The 23,415-nt window shown below is 42.9% G+C and overlaps 1 protein-coding gene across 1 annotated transcript in view; it reads right to left on the bottom strand.

Moving 5' to 3' along the window:
• The window catches only part of LOC148453899 (usherin-like), a 184,155-nt gene that overhangs the window by 87,112 nt on the left and 73,628 nt on the right, over positions 1-23,415 (bottom strand). Inside the window, exon 3 of the mRNA XM_088461547.1 lies at positions 379-514. Coding sequence (XP_088317673.1) covers positions 379-514 — 136 coding nt within the window. The remainder of the gene's footprint in view (positions 1-378; positions 515-23,415) is intronic.

Below are 23,415 nucleotides of genomic sequence, written 5' to 3'. Positions count from 1 at the left end.
TCAGTCTACAATAAATCCTGTTTAACCCCATGATTTTTTTATATTTGTTCCTTTCATTTTAACCAGTCCTGCTTGCTGGAATTGGTGCATTGTCTCTCACATACGTAGATCTTGCCATGATCTTGGATTGGAAGAGACACGGTGGAAGCTGTTACCTTGTAAATGGTTGATTGGAAGAGTGGCGGATATTTTTGATCCCTGTACATGCATTCTTTAAAAATGGTTATAAACAAACATTGAGCCCTCAAAACAATAGCTGCCCACATTTCACATGCTTGAAAAAGAAACTAACTATACCTAAATACAAAATGTGTTTTGTTTTATGCAAATTAGGGTGATTGGCTGCAAGTGTTGGAATCGTTAGAAGGATATTCATACCATTGGTGTTTTGTCCAAGTCTTATATAAGCATCATTTGCAGCATCATAAATTGGATCAGTGAGATGTCTTGAGTCAAATGCTGTAAGGTCTTCGTCAGGTCCATTGATGAAGAAACTTATCTTGGTGTAGTGGAGCTTCAAAATGCAAAAAAAAAAATATCAAAAACATACCAATAAAGAAAATATAGAGATGGGAGACATCTTGGGTTTCTTCCATGGGTCACATTTTAGACAATTAAATAAACAACACATACAGTATGGAAGCAATTCTCTAGTGTGCATAGTCTCATAAGGGAAAAAGGAAAAGTACTATACAGCATGGATGTGACTACCTGATTTGCGCAGTCATGAACTCGTGTCCTTGCTGCGCAATGCTGTGAATCGTTTCACAAGGGAAGTTAGCAGTAACTTGGAAAGCTAGTCTACTTTCCTGGGAGTCTTGAAGGACTTCAAAATATGTGGGAGTTTCCTGGACAATCCAGGAGAGTAATCCACATATAGACATCTGCGAAGCAGAAACCCACCAAAAATATATTTAGGATTGTAGAAAGACTAACTTTAGCCAAATTATATACTATACCATTTATGTGGCTCTCTGACTTAGCTGAGAGTTGTTGGGTGGGGTTCAAGAACAGTGGAATAAATCTAAAACATACATTATCAGGTGCGACAGAGCCATGTTATGTCAGCAAAGGCAGATGAAGGAGAAAACCAATATGGTTCTCCAAGGAAGTGGTAATTGGGGAAAGTACTAATAAAACTGCATTTCATTAATGCTAACAGCCCAAATCAGAGAAGGATATAACAAAAAGCACATAAAACTAGTGTAAAACAGATGAGACATACAATAATGCATACAGTAGTAAAGCAGAAATGGGAAAGAAGGTTGTAGACATTAAAAAATAAAATTGACAAATATTTTTTTGATGCATCAGTAAAATGAAAATTAAAAAAAGGAGGAATTTTAGAGTTAAAAGCTGAAGGCAGCGAATATGTTGATGGAGACAGAGACATTGCATGATGCCTTAAAAACTATTTTTGTATCTTATATTGAAATTTCAAAAGAGTCAACTACACTAAAGGGTGAAATTATACCCACTGTGGGATCCAGTCAATATTTCCGGTGTCGGCATCCCAGTGGTAAGTACTGGGGTTAGGGGGAGTGTTAGGGGTTAGGGTTAGGCACTTAGGGGGAGGGTTAAGTTTAGGGTGCAGGGAGGATGAGGATTTTTTTAGGCACTGGGGAGGGAGGGGTAGGGGGAGGTTCAGGATATTGACCGACAAGTGTCGGGATGCCGGCATCGGGATTCTGACCGCCGGGATCCAGAGTGCCGGCAAACTGTACCCAACCCCCTACTGTACTGTGACCACATATTCACAAACCACCAATTAAGGCTGTCAAATCTATTCAAAAGTTTGAAACCCATGTAATGCTGGCCTCATTCATAGTCCGGCACATTCAAAAAGTAAGTTTAACTTCTGGCCGTTGTGAACTTAGGGCCTGATTCAGAGCCGGACGCTCTGACAGAGCGCTCGCTCTGAATCAGGGCCGGCCTTCTGTTTTTTTCGAACGGCCTCCTGACCACTGGCATAGCTGTGGGTGCCGACCCACAGCTATAGCGAGCGGCCATGATGATCATCGGGCTTGCGACGAGACCCTTGTGGTAGGGTCTCGTTGCCGCAAGCCCCAGAGAGCTTTCGGCTCTAACAGAGCTGAAAGCTCTCCCACTGACATCACTTGTGATATCAGTGGGGCCGGCCCCAGACGGTAGGCGTTCCCATGGGAACGCCTCCGTCTGGGCAGACAACCCCCGGCCCGCTCACCAAACGGGGCATGCTGTCACTCAACATCGACAGCACGCCCCCTTTGGTATGAGACCCGGAGCGACGGTTTGCCCGTCGCTATCCGGGTCTCGCGCATGCGCACGACGGAGCCGGCTCCATCGTGCACATGCGCACTGGGCCACCATCGACCCGCTTGCGAGTGCATAGCGCTCGCGAGCTGGTCTGAATCAGGTCCTCAGTACCAGGATTTACTGTAGGTCACACTGAGATCATAAGGTCTGGTTTGATCAGATTTGGAACTTGCTCACTTTGTACATACACGTGTCCTGTTATACTATGGCAAAAGCCCTTCTCTGTGTGCTAGGACCAAAGCCACTTGGTCGCACCGCACGTCTTTTTTGCTCAAAATTAGCATTTGGTTCTGTTACTTGATGCTGGTGACTTGTTGCTAATGTCTTACACATTTATCCAAAATAATCAAAATATTGGTGTCAATTTCAGGTTATAAATATTACTTCTCTAAAACTTAGTCCTTGATATGCCAACAAATAGAAAACAACTCCTAGGTCCAAGTGTAATAGTCCGCGATTTGCGGGCATCGGCGCATCATAGAAGCAGAGCGTAGCGGTGCGTGTAACAGGGGAGACTGCTAACCTCTGCATTTGGGGTGCAGTCAGTCACTGCCGGGGGGACAGACCTGTAGCGCGTAATCAGTTCTGCACATTAACGGATTTCTATTTACATTGCCAGCGACTACATCTATGAAAGCCCAAACAAATATAAAAAAACCTCTAAAAAATAAAAATAGACGCAAAGGGTACACTACATGGATTTGCAGGTTCCCTTCCGCCATCAAATTCTGTCTCTCCCTCTCTCTCTCTCTCTCTCTCTCTCTCTCTATATATATCTGTACTATTCATTTATGAGACACCCATCACACTACTCACTGTGGTTTTAATCGAAGTGCAATAAACAACATACGGTCGTTATAATAAATTGCACATTTCTAATTCTTGTTATTTCAATATGATGTAGCAAAAAATACATTTTGAAAAGTTTCCTTTTTCTACTGCAGTGAAACAAAATAAGATGAATAACTCTGACAAAAGCTCGGTTATTTTATTATGTGTATACATTTTCCAAGAGCGTCAGCAATCAGTGAAGAGGATGTGTCTATTAGAGTAAACTAAATCTTGGACAATAACAAATTATATTTAGATGATTGTCACATCCTGATTTCATCCCTTTGAAAATCACAGCACAGTCATTCAATGGCGCAGGTGTAATGGTTGTGTATATATTTCCGTTAAAGAAAGGTGAATTGCCTCCCATTCACATACTGAGTGATTGTTATCAGAGGACCGGGTGCTGTGATGAAGCGGAAATAGTGCGGATGTATTAGTTAAGCGGTGCAAAATTACCATTGAATATCATTACGCTGCTTATAGATTAGGCTTTAAACAACATTCTAGGTACTACAGCGACAATTTCTGCAAATTGTGCATTTTCTAAAACCATTACAATACAGAAAATCACCACTTTAAAAAGGAAAAAAAAAAATTAAATCCTCTGTTATTATTTACCGTTTGCAAATATCTGTTTAGCACATTAAACTCCCAGCGTGGACCTTATTTTTCCTGGGTCTCACATCTCACGATCTCCGCGCTTGAATTTCATTACAAAAGCCTTTAAACACAACAAGTTCAGTTGCAATTGTATTCTATGTGATATTATTAAATGTATGTATATATATTTTTACAGCCTGTTACTGTCATTCAGTTGTGGACGGTTATCATTAGAAAAGATACAGCTATCCCCCGGTGTTATTTGTAACATTATCTCGTGTTTTACAGCGTTTCTGTGCAGCGCGGAGACATACAGTATGAAATATAACTGGGGAAAGTTCTCAGTGGTGGTAAAATGCATAAAAGGGATTGTGATACTGTTTTTACTGTCTTTACCCAGCCAAATCCTGACGAACAGCCAATTTCCTTTATCACATTAGCACAGCCATGAGGGAAACACATTTGTTCAAGTCAACTACACTAAAGATACCATTACCAATGCAGCATATACATGTTTTATATCAGCTGTATTCTCCCAGTATGAGGGAGCAAACAATATATTAGCACCACCATGACAGTTTATTTAAGAAAAGAAAATTGTCTCCGCAGAGAGACAGAAGTTAGCAATGTATAGCTAAAGCTCACTGTCACTAGTCTAATAATGGCAATAATTCTTCAGAACTTTCTTTATAGCGAGAGAGGCGCCAGTGATAATCCTGTCATATCATTCAAAATAAAAATGTTCTTTTTATAACTTTAACTACACCTTAGAAAAACAAAGATTTTCTTTCTCCACTTTATTATTGTTCAATTTTTTAAATCATAAAAAAAAAATTGGAAAAAATACACATTACATTTATTTATTTATTTGTCCCCCGATTCTTCCCGAATTCTTTTTGCAGGTTACAAATTGGCAGAAATTTCCCCTCGTGGTCAGCCTTGGATAGGCACCCATAGATATCGAATAATAAAATGCTCTCCTGCTTTATGTTGTTAGGGAAGGCCAGGGCGCAAGATGGATTGGGACACGTACAACGCTGGTGATACCAACATTTATATTAATGGCGGTAACCGGGAGAGGTTAGGATGATGCCCGATATGTTTTTTTCTTGAGAGATGAGGAAATGGAAATAACAAAAATGCCTGCAATAGCCATACACAACCACTGGCCAATAAATCTATAATAATAATAATAATAATAATAATAATAATAATAATAATAATAATAATAAATGCAATGGTCAGTAGCTTTTATGTCATTCATAGTCACAAAGAGTAGATGGAGACTGTTTTATATAACCAGACACATACATGTAGCTCTGTGCCTACATGGATGTTTCTATAGCAAAATTACATGGTCCTATATCCTTAGATGTTTGCATATATCGCCAAGGCTGATTTAAGATATTAGTAGATGCCACTTAAATATCAATGAATGTTACAATATGATTTTTTTTTTACACAAGTATCAATGATGTCCTCTAATTAGCTTCAGTTTATATGCATTTTCACAAAACAAAAAAAGTCCTTTTATCTCAAGAAAGCAACTACTGTACTGTACTTGATTTTATTTTGAGTTACTGCCTCATATTATAGACAGATAATGGGGACGGCCATGGAGATCTGGTCAGCCCCAAGCTATGCCACTTTCTATATGGCAGCATTTCAATGCCGGTTCACCTGTTAGGAAGGCTTTGAGAAAAATTAGTCCTCTATGGCCATTATATTAATGATCAATTTATTATTTGGGAGGGGGGGGTGAGTTTACTGGGCAAAATGTATGCTTTTCTAGATAATGTTAATGTTTTTAATTTGAAGCTGAAGCTTCATGCAGCCTGACTGGGTGCTGGTCACATAGGAGGAGAGGAGTCTGCGTCTGCTGGTGCAGACCCTGGCCTCGTCCCTCCCGTAAAACGGGGATGACACTCCCCATTTCTGGGACTGGTTATGAGCCACGCCCCTGCTCCACCCCCCACAATTGCAGCATGAGCGAGATGGCAGGACCTGTTCTGCACATGCTTACCCTCCTCCTCCTACCTCTCACCTTAACCCTCCCTTCTTCTAGCCTAACCCTCCCCACCCCACACCCTACATACTAACCCTCCCCGTTAGTGCCTAAACCTAACCCTCCCCCCTTAGTGCCTAACTACCCCCAGCATTGCCTAACCCTAATCACCCCCCAGAAAACCTAATGCTAACCCCGCTATGCTACCTAAACATAACCCTCCCCCCGCGGCTATCAGCTAAGATGCCCTGGACTTACCTCGTTCGGGCTGGCGTCTTGTCTGTATTCCGGCGTCGGGATTGAGGTCCTCATTTATCAACAAGTTTTATCACTGAAAATGAGTGATAAAACTCGTTGGTTATGATAATGGTGCTCCAGCCAATCAGCTCCCAACTGTCATCTGTTTGAAAAATGACAGTTGGGAGCTGATTGGCTGGAGCATCATTTATCATACACAGCGAGTTTTATATCACTCATTTTGAGTGATAAAACTCGTTGATAAATGAGGCCTATCTTAAGTCCCGTGTCAGACTTCCAGCGTCGGGATTTAGACCGGCGGCATCCTGGCCGCTGGTCTGCTAACTACATCCCGTTTCAGATATATCCTCTCAAGGTCAGAGAATACATATATATATATATATATATAGCATCAGGTTTTTATCCCACTGTTATGCACAGCACCTTAACCGATCAAGCTAAGTGCATGCACTGTGTCCGAGACTTCGTGGACTTATACAATCAGCCAACTCCCTCACAAAATATAAATAAATACATTTCCAAAGGAATTAAACAATTTCCTCCTTTCTATCATTTAACTATCACCTAGTGCAGTTGGCTTTCACAAAATACAAACTGATTTAACATAGAACTGACTCTCATAATGTAAGTACAACTCACATTTCACAGGAGCTGGTACATTGCATTCATCCTATCAGATATCTATGTATGAATATCAGTTTGGCTTAATTACAATCTCAGCACCTTCTGTGGAAGTTACTAACACCTTAGAAAGTTAAATGATTCATGATTACTCCCGGGAGCGCATTTTGTGTTTTACACATAGGCTTAGTACATCACCACCAACCCCCACCGCTAGGCTACGGCAATTACTATATCACTTCCTTGTTATTAAGATGCATTTACTGTAAAAAAGATGCAAATCAAAAAGACACCCGGTGCTAGCAGAGTTACACGAGACCTGGCGCACCTTACAGCAGAGTTACACGAGACCTGGTGCACCTTACAGCAGTGTTACACGAGACCTGGCGCACCTTACAGCAGAGTTACACGAGACCTGGACCACCTTACAGCAGTGTTACACGAGACCTGGCGCACCTTACAGCAGTGTTACAGGAGACCTGGCGCACCTTACAGCAGAGTTACACGAGACCTGGCGCACCTTACAGCAGAGTTACACGAGACCTGGACCACCTTACAGCAGAGTTACACGAGACCTGGCGCACCTTACAGCAGTGTTACACGAGATCTGGCGCACCTTACAGCAGTGTTACATGAGACCTGGCGCACCTTAAAGCAGAGTTACACGAGACCTGGCGCACCTTACAGCAGAGTTACACGAGACCTGGCGCACCTTACAGCAGAGTTACACGAGACCTGGCGCACCTTGCAGCAGAGTTACACGAGACCTGGCGCACCTTACAGCAGAGTTACACGAGACCTGGCGCACCTTACAGCAGTGTTACACGAGACCTGGCGCACCTTACAATAGTGTTACACGAGACCTGCCGCACCTTACAGCAGAGTTACAGGAGACCTGCCGCACCTTACAGCAGAGTTACACGAGACCTGGCGCACCTTACAGCAGATTTACAGGAGACCTGGCGCACCTTACAGCAGAGTTACACGAGACCTGGCGCACCTTACAGCAGAGTTACACGAGACCTGGCGCACCTTACAGCAGAGTTACACGAGACCTGGCGCAACTTACAGCAGAGTTACACGAGACCTGCCGCACCTTACAGCAGAGTTACACGAGACCTGGCGCACCTTACAGCAGAGTTACAGGAGACCTGGCGCACCTTACAGCAGAGTTACACGAGACCTGGCGCACCTTACAGCAGAGTTACACGAGACCTGGCACAACTTACAGCAGTTACACGAGACCTGGCGCACCTTACAATAGAGTTACACGAGACCTGGCGCACCTTACAGCGGAGTTACACGAGACCTGGCGCACCTTACAATAGAGTTACGCGAGACCTGGCGCACATTACAGCAGAGTTACACGAGACCTGGCGCAACTTACAGCAGAGTTACACGAGACCTGGTGCAACAAGAGGGGCTGTTTGGAGCGACTGCAGTACAGATGTATGAGGTCACATCTGCTGAGATGTGTTTTCCGGGAAGGATTATACAGTATATTGTAATCATACCCTGCGTCTGTGAGCTCGTCCTGCTGTGTCTGGCTTAGTGTCTTGTGTATATACTATATGTACTTTTTGATCCAATGTTTTTTTTTATTTCTTAGTGCACAGTAGAATTGACGGAGTAGTTTATAGTAACATTGTGACATCAGGGTGATGTGATCTCGTATCTCAGAGCATAATGACTGTACAGCTACATCGTTCTTATATAACAAAATTCATTATGGTTTTCCAACCAAGAAACGTTTAGTAACTGTTCAGTTATATAGATTGTTTTATATGTAGTTTCTCTGTATGATTATGAGTTTATTGCATTAAAACAGGGTTATGTGATCACTTTAGTGTGGTGGTTGTTTTGTATTATATGTTTATATAGCATTCTGCAAGTGAATATGATTGTCTCTTTATTTCCTATTTCATGCTCATAGTACAGTATATACATATTTTTATTTTAATTATTATTGTCCTTTATTTAAATAGTTCTACAGAGAGTAAACAGCACCTTACATAGTACATAAACCGTACAAGCAATGCAAGAATAAAGTGTATAAGACCAATAGTACATACCATTGCAGAACACGGGATACAGCACCATTGCTCCACAAGGAGTTATATAATACCCACAAAAGTTTTGGATGTGATGTTACATATTATCAGTTCTTTGGGCTCTATTTATTAATATTATTTTTACTAAAATAAAGTAATAAAGGCTGTTTTGTGTTGTTACACCCTTTTCACATTATTTTAGTATCACCAGTAGTTATTACAGGGCAATTGGAGTAGAATTCGTAAAATTCTACTCCAACCCCTAAGTATCACTTATTTTTAGTAATCAGATCGATTTCCCATAATTGTAATGGGAAATGTGATCCGACCATAGTTACTAAAAATAAATGTGAAAAAAATATCGGGGGAAGCCCTGTGATAATAACCTGGAGGTGGCGCTATCCAGGGTCTCCCCTGGTTACCGAACTCATGCTCTGCTCTGACGGGGAGAGCAGAGCCCGAAGCTGGTCCCAGTGATCAGCTGTGTGGTCTAAACAGACTGCAAGCTGATTACTGTAAAAATAAGTAGAAAAAATTAGTAAAAAAAAGAAAAACTTACCAGAGTTCATGGACCGGAGATCGGGGCTCTGGTGATGTCCTCCCTCCGGTCAGCTGGTCTCCAATCCTGCACTGGGGCCCGGTCATCAGCTGACCAGGTCCCAGTGCAGGATGGGATGTCAGCTGACCGGAGCCACGGAGGACATCACTGGTGCACCGATCACCGGAGGTAAGTGTAATAAAGGGAGGGGGGTCGTGGGGGGGAGGGTAAGAGTCGCGGGGGGGTTGCGATTGTGGGGGTGGAGCTTAGCGGTGGGGGGGAGCTTGTTATGGTATTTTTTGTGAAAATACCGTGATAAGTGTGCAGAGGGGATTCGCAGGGACAGAGCTTTGTCGCAAGCTCTGTCCCTGCAAGGGATTTTTAGTAAATCCCTGTGATATTGGCTGAATTCGCAATGCGTTAATATCACACTACAATCTGCATTCAAAATGCGGATTGTAGTAAATAGAGCCCTTTAAGAGCTAAACGTTGTTTTAACAGTGATTTTATAAATAGTGTTAGATACTTTTACACTTCTGTATTATTTTACTTCTGAAGAAGTTACAGTTGTTGTGACGAAATGCTTTATAATTTTTGTTAATTTAAATCGTTCATATTATAATCACTGGCTGCATCTTTTTGGTGTATTGCAGAAATGACTATGATAGGAATTCAGGATTCTGTCATCTAATTCTTTTTTGGCCCTGAGAAAGTCCTATTATGCGGCTGCCAACTCTTATACTTTGTTTAAATAAATTAGGTTTACAAAGAAATCTTCAAGAGCCTCTGATCTGGCTCCCATCCTAGAGATGATTGCTGAATACACATTGAGATAGTACATAGGCCCGTATTCAATTTGAGGCGAAAAGCCGGAATCAGCGAAAAAGTTTCGCCGATGACGTCATTTCCCCAGGCAGAAAAGTATCGCCGTATTAAATTTGAAAGAATTTCAGCCTAGGAGGAAAATCAATGCAATGTAATAGGCGGAAAAGTTTTGCCTATGAATAACAGGCGAAAAAAAGTGCAGAATTGGGGTTTTGGGTGCAACATTGCGGGAACCCCCGTGCAGCCTTCAGACAGTCCGCCAAAGGTAAACTGCGTAAAAAAAAAAATCACTTTCATTTTGGGGGTGAAAAAAAAAATTGTTGGGGGACAAAGTTAAAACCTAGCGAACTAGACTCTGGGGGGTCTCCAAGTATGCCCCGGGTGTTTTTTACATTGCAGGGGGTTGCGGCAAGTGGATTTTTCAAACATTTTTTAACTTAACTTTAGCAACTGTTAAATATGCTGACCCCCATTTTCAAGTACCCCAAATTTGCTGGGATAAGTTATTTTCTGGCAAAAAATACTCCTGAATAATATACTGCACCACGTATACTAAAATGCTATTTAGCAGCTACTGAGCCCGTTTAAAAACACCAAATACCTTCAGCAAGCCAAATCGAGGGGGGGTACCATAGCTAGCCCCCATGTCAGTGCATCTTTTGGGGGGTATCAGGCTGATTTCCCCAAATCTGACAGTACTTTTCGCTTGTTGAAGTTTCGCCAGGTCCCGTTTTCGCCTATTTTCAAATTGAATACGGGGATACGCGGGCACGCGCGCGATACTTTTCCGCCTGCAAAACACGCGATGTAGGCGAAAAGTCCGGGAGGCGGAAAAGTATCGCGGGTCCGCTCAAATTGAATACGGCTCTGCATATGTATGTATTATTCACGCTGTGTCAGATCTGACATACGTATATAATGCTGCTTGTATATTGGGACATACTGGATAGCATCAGTACTGGGATATGTCCTATACATCCATTATCTTTATCATCCTGATAGAACATAAATGTTAGTTCTTCGTTCCCTGTGACTAGATTGACTACTTGTTGGATTTTACGTCATACTTGTATATGGAATATTGATGAGTAAGAGTCCCGCTGAGAGCAGATGTACTAAGCCTTGGAGAGAGATAAAGTACCAAGTAATCAGCTTCTATCACTTTCAAAAACAGCCTGTAACATGGCAGTTAGGAGCAGATAGGTCGGTACTTTATCTCTCTAAACTTTATCACTATCCCAGCATACTTACCTGCTCACAAATTTTCGGGTAGCCCCCCGCACACCTGGAAGAGTGTCCAGATCTTCCACTGAAGTGGGTAGGATGGAAAATAAGAGTTACGGTAGACTCAGCATTGATAACTCTTTTTCTTCCATAGCGTCCACAGGGATACCATGGGGTAATGTGGTTGGAGAGATCCAGGCACCAAACAGTTAAAGCTTTCAGCTCCAAGGATGCCTCGGGGTCCTCCTCCATACATACCCTGCCCCCAGCCACAGGCCTTCAGTTTTGTAACCAAGCCTAAGGCAGGAGAAGGAAAGAGGGGAAGGAAGAACAATCATACACCAAAAGCGCTCTCATACAAGATGAGGGAATCCGTAATCGAAAGAAAAAATACCCAATGCAGCCAGGTGTGTCAGGGTGGGCGCCCTGTGGACCTTATGAACTTTGAAGAAAGAGAGTTAACAATGGCAAGTCCAACTCTTATTTTATTCTTCGGGGTCCATAGGGATCCACAGGGATACCATGGGGATGTCCTAAAGTAGTTCCTCTAAGGGTGGGGGATGCGCCTGAGCAGAAAGGAGAACACGCCACCCAAAGGAAGTATCCGGAGAGGCAAAAGTATCAAAGGCGTAGCACATAAGAAAAGTGTGGACAGAAGACCATGTGGCTGCCTTGCACAATTGTTCAGCACCACGACTAAATGCCCACGACGGCCACACTGACCGAATAGAATGTGCTGTCACCGTGCTTGAGACAGGGATGGGGTTTAATGACGTAGGAGCCCAGGCCTGCCCCCTGAAGTGACCCCCTGTGTCTCCTCTATGGGTATCTCCCAGGGAGGAGTGATATAATGTCAGCAAGTATGTATCCAAGGCTTAGTACATCTCATTTCTGACTGTGTTTGACTTGTTTTGAGGATTTTTTTTTTAACATAAATGTTGTTTTTGAGATTTGTATTTTCTTATTCACACTGACTTTGTAGATGTTGCACACTTAGGGCTCTATTTATTAACGTTATTTTTACTAAAATAAAGTGATAAAGGCTGTTTTGTGTTGTCACACCCTTTTCACATTAAGGCCCTGATTCAGAGCCGGACGCTCTGACCAGAGTGCTCGCTCTGAATCAGGGCCCACCTCCATTAATATGGAGCGTCCTCCTGGACGCTCGTATAGCTGTGGGTCACCACCCACAGCATATACGAGCGTGCAGGATGATGGTCGCGATGGTCTTGACCATCGCGACCATCGAAACTGCGAGCAGAAGCCTGCGGTTGAGTTTTTCAACCGCAAGGCCAGGAGTGATTTTGGCTCTATCAGAGCCAAAATCACTCCCACTGACATCACTAGTGATGTCAGTGGGGCCGGCTTCAGACGGTAGGCGTTCCCTTGGGAACGCCTCCGTCTGGCAGGCATGCCCCCGGCATGCCCACCAAAGGGGGCGTGCTGTCAGTCAACATCGACAGCACGCCCCCTTTGATGAGACACTCCGAGCGAAGGAAAGTCCTTCGCTCGTAGGGTCTCGCGCATGCCCAGCGCATGCGCAGTGCGGACCATCGACCCATGAGGGCCTATGTTAGTATCACCTATAGTTATTACAGGGCAATTGGAGTAGAATTCGTAAAATTCTACTCCAACCCCTAATTATCACTTATTTTTAGTAATCAGATCGCATTTCCCATAATTGTAATGGGAAATGTGATCCGACCAGAGTTACTAAAAATAAATTGTGAGAAAATATCTGGGAAAGCCCTGTGATAATAACGTCACCTGGAGGTGGCGTTATCCAGGGTCTCCACCGGTTACTGGACTGTTACTCCGCTCCAACAGGCAGAGCAGAGCCTGGAGCCGGCCCCAGTGATCATGCTGATCACTGCTTAAAAAAAAACCCATTGCTATCTCCTACACAGCAAGAGACCCCGCTGCGTATCAGGCGACCTGCAGTGTTTGTGGCTGGTCAGACTTTCCGCAAGGGCAAACTGACCGCCGATGTGCGTCGATGTTACCGATATTTACGCCAGTAGGCGACGTCATGCGCAGATGAGAAGACAGCTATGGGTGCTCTTATGCTCAGGTGATCTTTGGAACTATTAGCATGTTTTTGGCGCAGCTGCGTACCGTGCGAAAACACAGCCGCGATCGAATTAGCGTCTATCTCTGAATGACACCCACAGTAACTCCCAAGGGGTCGCCCTGGTCTGAGCTCTGTGTAAATGGCCAGGGGCAAATAAATAATAGTCATCATTATTTTAAAATATATATATAATGTGTAACTTTGTGTAATGCAGCATTAATAATACAGAGGACGGCGTTGCCTCCTGCAAACGCGTCTCTCAGCTTTAAAGGACAAGTTTTCACTCCATAGTCAAACAGTTATGATGTAAAGGAGTTTCATTAAATCATAAGCACCGTAACCTTTTCTTGAAAGAACTATAAGATTTAAAGATTTATAAAGAAATTTTGCCTGAACTAGAGAATGACTCATATTTGACAAGTATTGGAATGATAATGCTGATTTCAATAGGCATCCTAAGAGCATTCTGCCTCTGGAGAGTAATACAGGCAGGGCCTTCCCTTTGCATTTTGATTTTAAACTTTCCTCTCAAAGCTTTTAACGTGCTACTGTCTGCCAAAGTGTGGCGGAGTTACACTGATAGGACCGGGCAAAATACAGCCTGCAAAAAAGATTACGTTTTATAATTGTAGACAGCGAACCTAGAACAGCCACATCAATCTGACATATCCCGGAAAACTTCTAAAACAGCTTGTGTTTAATCAGTTTTGTGTCTATTCAATGGAAATTCATTAAGCCCTACCTAATTCTCGAGATATAACTTGCATATTTCACTGACAGTCTCCCCCGCCCCCGCCCCAGCAAGATCTGAACTACAGTCACTATGTAAAGATGAATAGTTAATGTATAATGTACCTCTGCGAACAAGCTTTGAAAAGGTGGCTTAAACCGCGAGATGCATAATTAACTAACACAATTACTGCAGAAAGTTGTACTGATCAATTTAGCTGCAGGGAGTTATTTTCTGTAAGGGGTATATCACGCCGGATTAACAACATATTTCAGCACTTTTTATGGTTCTGATACATCAGCAGTTTTACAATGAATGAATAAATGTATTTATTTGGAGATCGGGATACAATATAAGTACAGCACATGCATACAGGACTGTCTGTGTGCACATAACAACAGTCCGCACCTACTTGTCCTACATCTCTCGTTACGTGTACACTAGGCTGACATGAATCACTTATGTGTATACTGGACTTTTGTGAATCACTCATTATGTGCAGTCTGAACTTATGCAAATCACTCATTAGGTGAACACTGGATTGGTGTGAATCACACATTAGGTGTAGACTTGGTGCATGAACTGTACATCACTCATTAGTACGCTAGACTAATGTAAATCACTCATTAGTACACTAGGCTGATGTGAATAACTCATTAGGTGAACACTGGATTGGTGTGAATCACACATTAGGTGCAGACTTGGTGGATGTACTGTATATCACTCATTAGTATACTAGGCTGATGTGAATCACACATTAGGTGCAGACTTGGTGGATGTACTGTACATCACTCATTAGTATACTAGGCAGATGTGAATCACTCATTAGGTGTACACTAGGCTGATGTTAATCACTCATTAGTACACTATGCTGATGTGAATCACTCATTAGGTGTACACTGGACTGATGTAAAACACTCATTAGTACACTGGACAGATGTGAATCACTCATTAGGTGCACACTGGACTGATGTGAATCACTCATTAGGTGCACACTGGACTGACATGAATCAATCATTAGGTGTACACTAGGCTAATGTGAGTCACTCATTAGGTGTAGTCTGGGCTGATGTGAATCACTCAGTAGGTGTAGTCTGGGCTGATGTGAATCACTTGTTAGGTTTAGTTTGGACTGATGTGAATCACTCATTAGGTTTAGTTTGGACTGATGTGAATCACTCATTAGATTTAGTTTGGACTGATGTGAATCTCACATTAGGTGTAGACTTGGTGGATGTACTGTGCATCACTCATTAGTACACTAGGCTGATGTGAATCACTCATTAGGTGTACAATGGACTGATGTAAATCACTCATTAGTACACAGGACTGATGTGAATTACTAATTAGGTGCACACTGGACTGATGTGAATCACTCATTAGGTGCACACTGGACTGATGTAAATCACTCATTAGTACACTGGACTGATGTGAATCACTCATTAGGTGCACACTGGACTGATGTGAATCACTCATTAGGTGAACACTGGACTGATGTGAATCACTCATTAGGTGTACACTGGACTGACATGAATCTATCATTAGGTGTACACTAGGCTAATGCGAGTCACTCATTAGGTGTAGTCTGGGCTGATGTGAATCACTCATTAGGTGTAGTCTGGGCTGATGTGAATCACTCATTAGGTTTAGTTTGGACTGATGTGAATCACTCATTAGGTTTAGTTTGGACTGATGTTAATCACTCATTAGATTTAGTTTGGACTGATGTGAATCACACATTAGGTGTAGACTTGGTGGATGTACTGTACATCACTCATTAGTACACTATGCTGATGTGAATCACTCATTAGGTGTACACTGGACTGATGTAAATCACTCATTTGGTGAACACTGGACTGATGTGAATCACTCATTAGGTGTACACTGGACTGACATGAATCAATCATTAGGTGTACACTAGGCTAATGTGAGTCACTCATTAGGTGTAGTCTGGGCTGATGTGAATCACTCATTAGGTTTAGTTTGGACTGATGTGAATCAATCATTAGGTTTAGTTTGGACTGATGTGAATCACTCATTAGGTTTAGTTTGGACTGATGTTAATCACTCATTAGATTTAGTTTGGACTGATGTGAATCACACATTAGTACACTGGACTGATGTGAATCACTCATTAGGTGCACACTGGACTGATGTGAATCACTCATTAGGTGAACACTGGACTGATGTGAATCACTCATTAGGTGTACACTAGGCTGACATTGGTCACTTAATAGGTGGATACTGTGCTGCAGTAAGTATATATAAAGAACATCTCATACATACCAGTAAGCAGCTTTTTTCCCCATGAACTTACTTCTATTCCTATTTTCTGGACTGACATTAATCAATCTTTAGGTGTACACTAGGCTAATGTGAGTCACTCATTAGGTGTAGTCTGGGCTGATGGGAATCACTCATTAGGTTTAGTTTGGACTGATGTGAATCACTCATTAGGTTTAGTTTGGACTGATGTGAGTCACACATTAGGTGTACACTAGGCAGATGTGAATCGCTCATTAGGTGTAGTCTGGGCTGATGTGAATCACTCATTAGGTTTATTTTGGACTGATGTGAATAACACATTAGGTGTATACTAGGCAAATGTGAATCGCTCATTAGGTGTACACTGGACTAACATGAATCAATCATTCAGTGCACAGTAGACTAATTGGAATCAATCATTAGGTGTACACTAGGTTTGATGTGTATCACTAATTAGGTGTACACTGGACTGATGTGACTCACTCATTAGGTGTAGCCTGGACTGACATGAATCAATCATTAGGTGTTCACTGCACTGATGTGAATCACTCATTAGGTGTACACTAGGCTGATGTGAATCACTCATTAGGTGTACACTAGGCTGTTGTGAACACTCATTAGGTGTACATAAGGCTGATATAAATCAATCATTAGATGTACACTAGGCTGAAGTGAATCAATCATTAGATGTACACTAGGTTTATGTGAATCATTCAGATGTACACTAGGCTGATGTGAATCATTCATTAGATGTATACTAGACTGATATGAATCACTCAGATGTACACTAGGTTGATGTGAATCACTCATTCGATGTACACTAGACTGATGTGAATCACTCATTAAATGTACACTAGGTTGATGTGAATCACTCATTCGATGTACACTAGACTGATGTGAATCACTCATTAAATGTACACTAGGTTGATGTGAATCACTCATTCGATGTACACTAGACTGATGTGAATCACTCATTAAATGTACACTAGGCTGATGTGAATCACTCATTCGATGTACACTAGACTGATGTGAATCACTCATTAAATGTACACTAGGTTGATGTGAATCACTCATTCGATGTACACTAGACTGATGTGAATCACTCATTAAATGTACACTAGGTTGATGTGAATCACTCATTCGATGTACACTAGACTGATGTGAATCACTCATTAAATGTACACTAGGCTGATGTGAATCACTCATTTGATGTACACTAGGTTGATGTGAATCACTTATTAGGTGTACACTAGGTTGATGTGACTCACTCATTAGGTGTACACTAGGCTGATGTGAATCACTAATTAGGTGTACACTAGGTTGATGTGAATCACTCATTAGATGTACACTAGGTTGATGTGACTCACTCATTAGGTGTACACTAGGCTGATGTGAATCACTAATTAGGTGTACACTAGATTGATGTGAATCACTCATTAGGTGTACACTAGGTTGATGTGAATCACTAATCAGGTGTACACTAGGTTGATGTGGATCACTCATTAGGTGTACACTAGGCTGATGTGAATCACTAATTAGGTGTACACTAGATTGATGTGAATCACTCATTAGGTGTACACTAGGTTGATGTGAATCACTAATTAGGTGTACACTAGGTTGATGTGAATCACTAATTAGGTGTACACTAGGTTGATGTGAATCACTAATTAGGTGTACACTAGGTTGATGTGAATCACTAATTAGGTGTACACTAGGTTGATGTGGATCACTCATTAGGTGTACACTAGGCTGATGTGAATCACTAATTAGGTGTACACTAGATTGATGTGAATCACTCATTAGGTGTACACTAGGTTGATGTGAATCACTAATTAGGTGTACACTAGGTTGATGTGGATCACTCATTAGGTGTACACTAGGCTGATGTGAATCACTCATTAGGTGTACACTAGGCTGACATTGGTCACTTAATAGGTGGATACTGTGCTGCAGTAAGTATATATAAAGAGCATCTCATACATACCAGTAAGCAGCTTTTTTCCCCATGAACTTACTTCTATTCCTATTTTCCTTTCCAGAAAATAACAGACAGATTATAGCTAATATAAAGGATACAGAATGTACAGATAACATGACAGCAATAGAGATGTGGCCAGTAATCCCTAGGACAATCTCTGCTCCTAGTGTGGATTAAACATACTCATCCTGCTGTGTAACTGTGAGGTGTTTAAACCCTGCATCTGGGAATTACAGATCATACGCAGTTACATTGGAATTGTAAACCTGTGAATTTTACGGAGATTCCTTTTTTTTTTTTAATTCACACGTTTCCCAGAATCATCTCTTACTGCTGGAATCTTACTTATGGATCAAACAGTGTGATTATAAAAAGTGTGACTAACCTGGTAACGTATACGGATATGTACAATTCACCCACTGACGAGACTCATTGAGCAGTAATTCCCTATGGCAGGTGTAGAACACAGATATTCTGACACTGCAAAATTGGCTGAGGGTGCGGATTAACAGATAGACAGTAAAAACGGTGACAGTGTCTAGATAGACACCAGATGTTATCTCCCTCCTAGTGTCTAACCCTAACTCTCCCTCCTGGTGTCTAACCCTAACTCTCCCTCCTGGTGCCTAACCCTATCCATCAAGGTAAGTGCCTAACCCTCCGGTAAGTGCCTATCCCTCCCTCCTGGTGCCTAACCCTATCCCTCCCTCCTGGTGCATAACCCTATCCATCAGGGTAAGTGCCTAACTCTCCGGTAAGTGCCTATCCCTCCCTCCTGGTGCCTAACCCTAACCCTCCCTCCTGGTGCCTAACCCTAACCCTCTCTCCTGGTGCCTAACCCTAACCCTCCCTCCTGGTGCCTAACATTCCCTCATGGTGCCTAACCCTAACCCTACCTCCTGGTGCCTAACCCTAACCCTCCTGGTGCCTAACCCTAACCCTCCCTCATGGTGCCTAACCCTCCCTCCTGGTGCCTAACCCTAACCCTCTCTCCTGGTGCCTAACCCTAACCCTCCCTCCTGGTGCCTAACCCTCCCTCCTGGTGCCTAACCCTAACCCTCTCTCCTGGTGCCTAACCCTAACCCTACTTCCTGGTGCCTAACCCTAACCCTCTCTCCTGGTGCCTAACCCTAACCCTCCCTCCTGGTGCCTAACCCTCCCTCATGGTGCCTAACCCTAACCCTCCCTCATGGTGCCTAACCCTAGCCCTCCATCCTGGTGCCTAACCCTAACCCTCCGTCCTGGTGCATAACCCTAACCCTCCCTCCTGGTGCCTAACCCTAATCCTACCTCCTGGTGCCGAACCCTAACCCTCCCCTTGCTCCCTGACCCTAACAGTCCCTTGTAGTGCCTAACCCTAACCCTCCCTCCTGGAGCCTAATCCTAAGTCTCCAGACTGTGGCGCACCCTATTCATCAGGGTAAGTGCCTAACCCTAACCCTCCCTCCTGGTGCCTAACCCTAGCACTCCCTCCTGGTGCCTAACCCTAACACTCCGGTAAGTGCCTAACCTTAACCCTAAATCTAACTCTAACGGAAAAAATAAAAATCATTCGTCTACCATGTTTGTGTCGACTATTTGACCATGTCGACCATTTGTACATGGCGACATTCTTACATGTCGACCTATTGCCCCTGTTGACCTTTTGTCCCTGTCAACCTATTGACTGTCTAACATCTGGTGTCTATTTAGACATTGTCGACCTTTTTACAGTCTATCCATAGTCCGGAACCCATTTGCTGAAATACTCTGCGCTTCTTCTGCATAACATGGACGTTAACGAGCAATACCGTCTCCATGTCGCACCGTGGCGATTCTCTTACATATTAATTCTATTTCTTTCCTATTTTGTAAGAATACTTCTCCCCCCCCGAGACCCTGGAATATTCTATGTGGGTGAAATATGCATCTCATCATCCAAAGCTGTAGACCCCACCTGCATCACGTTTTCTGCACTCCCCCTGTGCTGGCGTCAAGCTGCCCGATGTGGTTACAGTCACCGTCTGATGCCAGCTGCCTCACAGGGCGCCTCTTACCATCTGACAACTGATGTCACTCTGCGTTTCGTCAGATGTTTCACAGTATCTGTGTGTACAATAGGCCTTTCCTGTGTTTCCAGGACACTAAACACTGGACCAGGAAACCTATTTAACTCCTTTACTTCTGTTCTTCGGAGACTTAGGAAATCCAAGGTTTAAATGAACATTTTAATAGTCAGTGCCACTGTATGTGATCTTGATAGTGGATGACTTACAAAAAGTTTGCAACTTTTTTATTATATGTACTAAGTGAAGGCTTTGAAAGAGACATGTTTGCTTTCTGGCAGGCGGGTTCTTGGAGTGGTTTCCCCCACCCCAAATTTCCATATGTTGCTATAGTAGCTGTAAGCTGATTACATTATTTCCTTTTCCCTTTTCTTCTTGAAATAGATTTTTTTTATTAACGGTTTTAACAGTTAATAGGAAAGGTACAAAAAGGAAGAATGGGAAGGAATATGCAGCTACAGTAACACTAGGTTTAGATCCTACATTGCCGCACGGTGTCACAGGTAAAGGCTGTGGTTGCCATGGTAACCGTTCCCCAAGACTACACACCCCATAAGGGATCGGGTATATAATGCCAGCTGTTGTGATGCCTCCTGTCAGAATCCGGTCAGCGGCATCCCAATGGTTGGTAAACGTACCCCTCCCCCCCTAACCCTCAATCTTCTAGCCTAATCCTAACGCTCCCCACCCTAACCCTCCCCGTTAATGCCTAGACCTAACCCTCCCTTCATGCCTAAACCTGACCCTCCCCCCTTAGTGCCTAACCCTATCCTCCTCAGTGGTGCCTAACCCTAACCCTCCCCCCAAGGGATGCCTAACCCTAACCTCCTCCCCCAAAACCTAACCCTAACTCTGCTACGCTCCCTAAACCTATCCCTCCCCAAAGCAGCTAATGCTAAGTGCGCCCCGGACTTACTTCGTTCGGCGTTCTGGCGTCAGGATTAGGATAGGCGTTGTTATTTTGACGCCTATCTTAAGTCCCTTGTCGGGATCTTACTGTCGGTATTGAGTCCCGCGACATTGCGGCCGCCTGTCCCATACCTACATCCCCCCATAAGATCTACGGCAGTGGTTCCCAAACTTTCTCAGTTCAAGGCACCCTTAAGGTCATCATAAGTTTTTCAAGGCACCCCCTAAATCAAAATAATTACCAAGCTAATTACCGAGCAGTCCCTATTTTTAATGTAATAAGTATATAAAAGAAAGAGAAACACTGCGCTATTCTAACTCACTGCGCCTTCCGTCTCTCTCCCTTTGACCCCTCCATGTCTCTCTGCATTTGACCCCTGAATGTCACTCATGAGCTGCACCTTCCGGCTCTCGCAGTGGGTGATGGGAGAGATGTCAGGACCCCAAGGAGCTGCAACACACAGGTTGAGAACCACTCGCCTAAGGGCACACAGACAAGAACCTGCGCAGAATGGAGGCAAGCATGGAGGACGCCAGCAAGTGGAGAATCCATCGCACTGGTGAGATAAGACCTGTATTTATATTGATTTCTATCATTATAATATACAACTTTGTTTAATTAACAGCACTGCAACTTAGTGACTGAGGGCTTGATTCAGCAAGGAAAGCAGTTGATTATACGCACGCAATCGTCAATTAATTCGCACTGAAGTGCCATTTGTGGCTGGTGACAGGGGGGTGAGGTCTGGCAAGCGCATGCATGGGCGCGCATAAATTATCCACTGCGATACTCCTGAGGTCTCATAGCGTGCGCAGGTTAGCAAATCCTGAGTGAGGTCTGGGCTTCCCTAACTGTGCGCGTGGGTCGGATATTACCGATTGTTTCGCTATGTTGCCCATGTATACGGATGTGAGTAAGGGGAAGTGGGCGTCCATATGCCAGGCTGCGTACGCAATGTGAATGCACACATATAAATCACACCGCTGACATTAACAATGCAGTTGCATGTGTATAAGCAGAATAGCGCTCCTTCCTGAATCAGGCCCTGTGTTATTTATATTTAACAATGACCCCAACAGTGTACAGTATTTAATTTCTATCATTCAAATGTGACCCAGACTATCAGCGTTCAAGGTAAACTCTCTAAAAGCTCTCAGGACTGATAAGTTTAGGGGAAACTTCTTATTTGTATTGTCAATGTAATAGGACGGATTTCACTGTTGCTCCTATTGTCTGATTCCAGAACATTTTCTACTCATATGCAACAACCGTGTCAGATCCAAAGACTACAGAGAAATTACTGATACACTTACTACAGAGCCATTACTGATACACTTACTACAGAGCCATTACTGATACACTTACTACAGAGCCATTACAGATACACTTACTACAGTCCATTACTGATACACTTACTACAGAACCATTACTGATACACTTACTACAGAACCATTACTGATACACTTACTACAGAGCCATTACTGATACACTTACTACAGGTCATTACTGATACACTTACTACAGAACCATTACTGATACACTTACTACAGAGCCATTACTGATACACTTACTACAGAGCCATTACTGGTACATTTACTACAGAGCCATTACTGATACATTTACTACAAAGCCATTACTGATACATTTACTACAGAGCCATTACTGATACATTTACTACAGAGCCATTACCGATACATTTACTACAGAGCCATTACCGATACATTTACTACAGAACCATTACTGATACACTTACTACAGAACCATTACTGATACACTTACTACAGAACCATTACTGATACACTTACTACAGAACCATTACTGATACATTTACTACAGAGCCATTACTGATACACTTACTACAGAGCCATTACTGATACATTTACTACAGAGCCATTACTGATACATTTACTACAGAGCCATTACTGATACACTTACTACAGAACCATTACTGATACATTCACTACAGAGCCATTACTGATACACTTACTACAGAGCCACTACTGATACATTTACTACAGAGCCATTACTGATACACTTACTACAGAACCATTACTGATACACATACTACAGAGCCATTACTGATACACTTACTACAGAGCCATTACTGATACATTTACTACAGAGCCATTACTGATACATTCACTACAGAGCCATTACTGATACAC

Source organism: Taudactylus pleione, unplaced genomic scaffold (genome assembly GCF_031769625.1).
Source record: "Taudactylus pleione unplaced genomic scaffold, aTauple2 ptg001063l, whole genome shotgun sequence".
NCBI lineage: Eukaryota > Metazoa > Chordata > Amphibia > Anura > Myobatrachidae > Taudactylus > Taudactylus pleione.
Note: the sequence above shows the minus strand (reverse complement) of the source record. Positions and strands in the feature narration are given on the sequence as shown.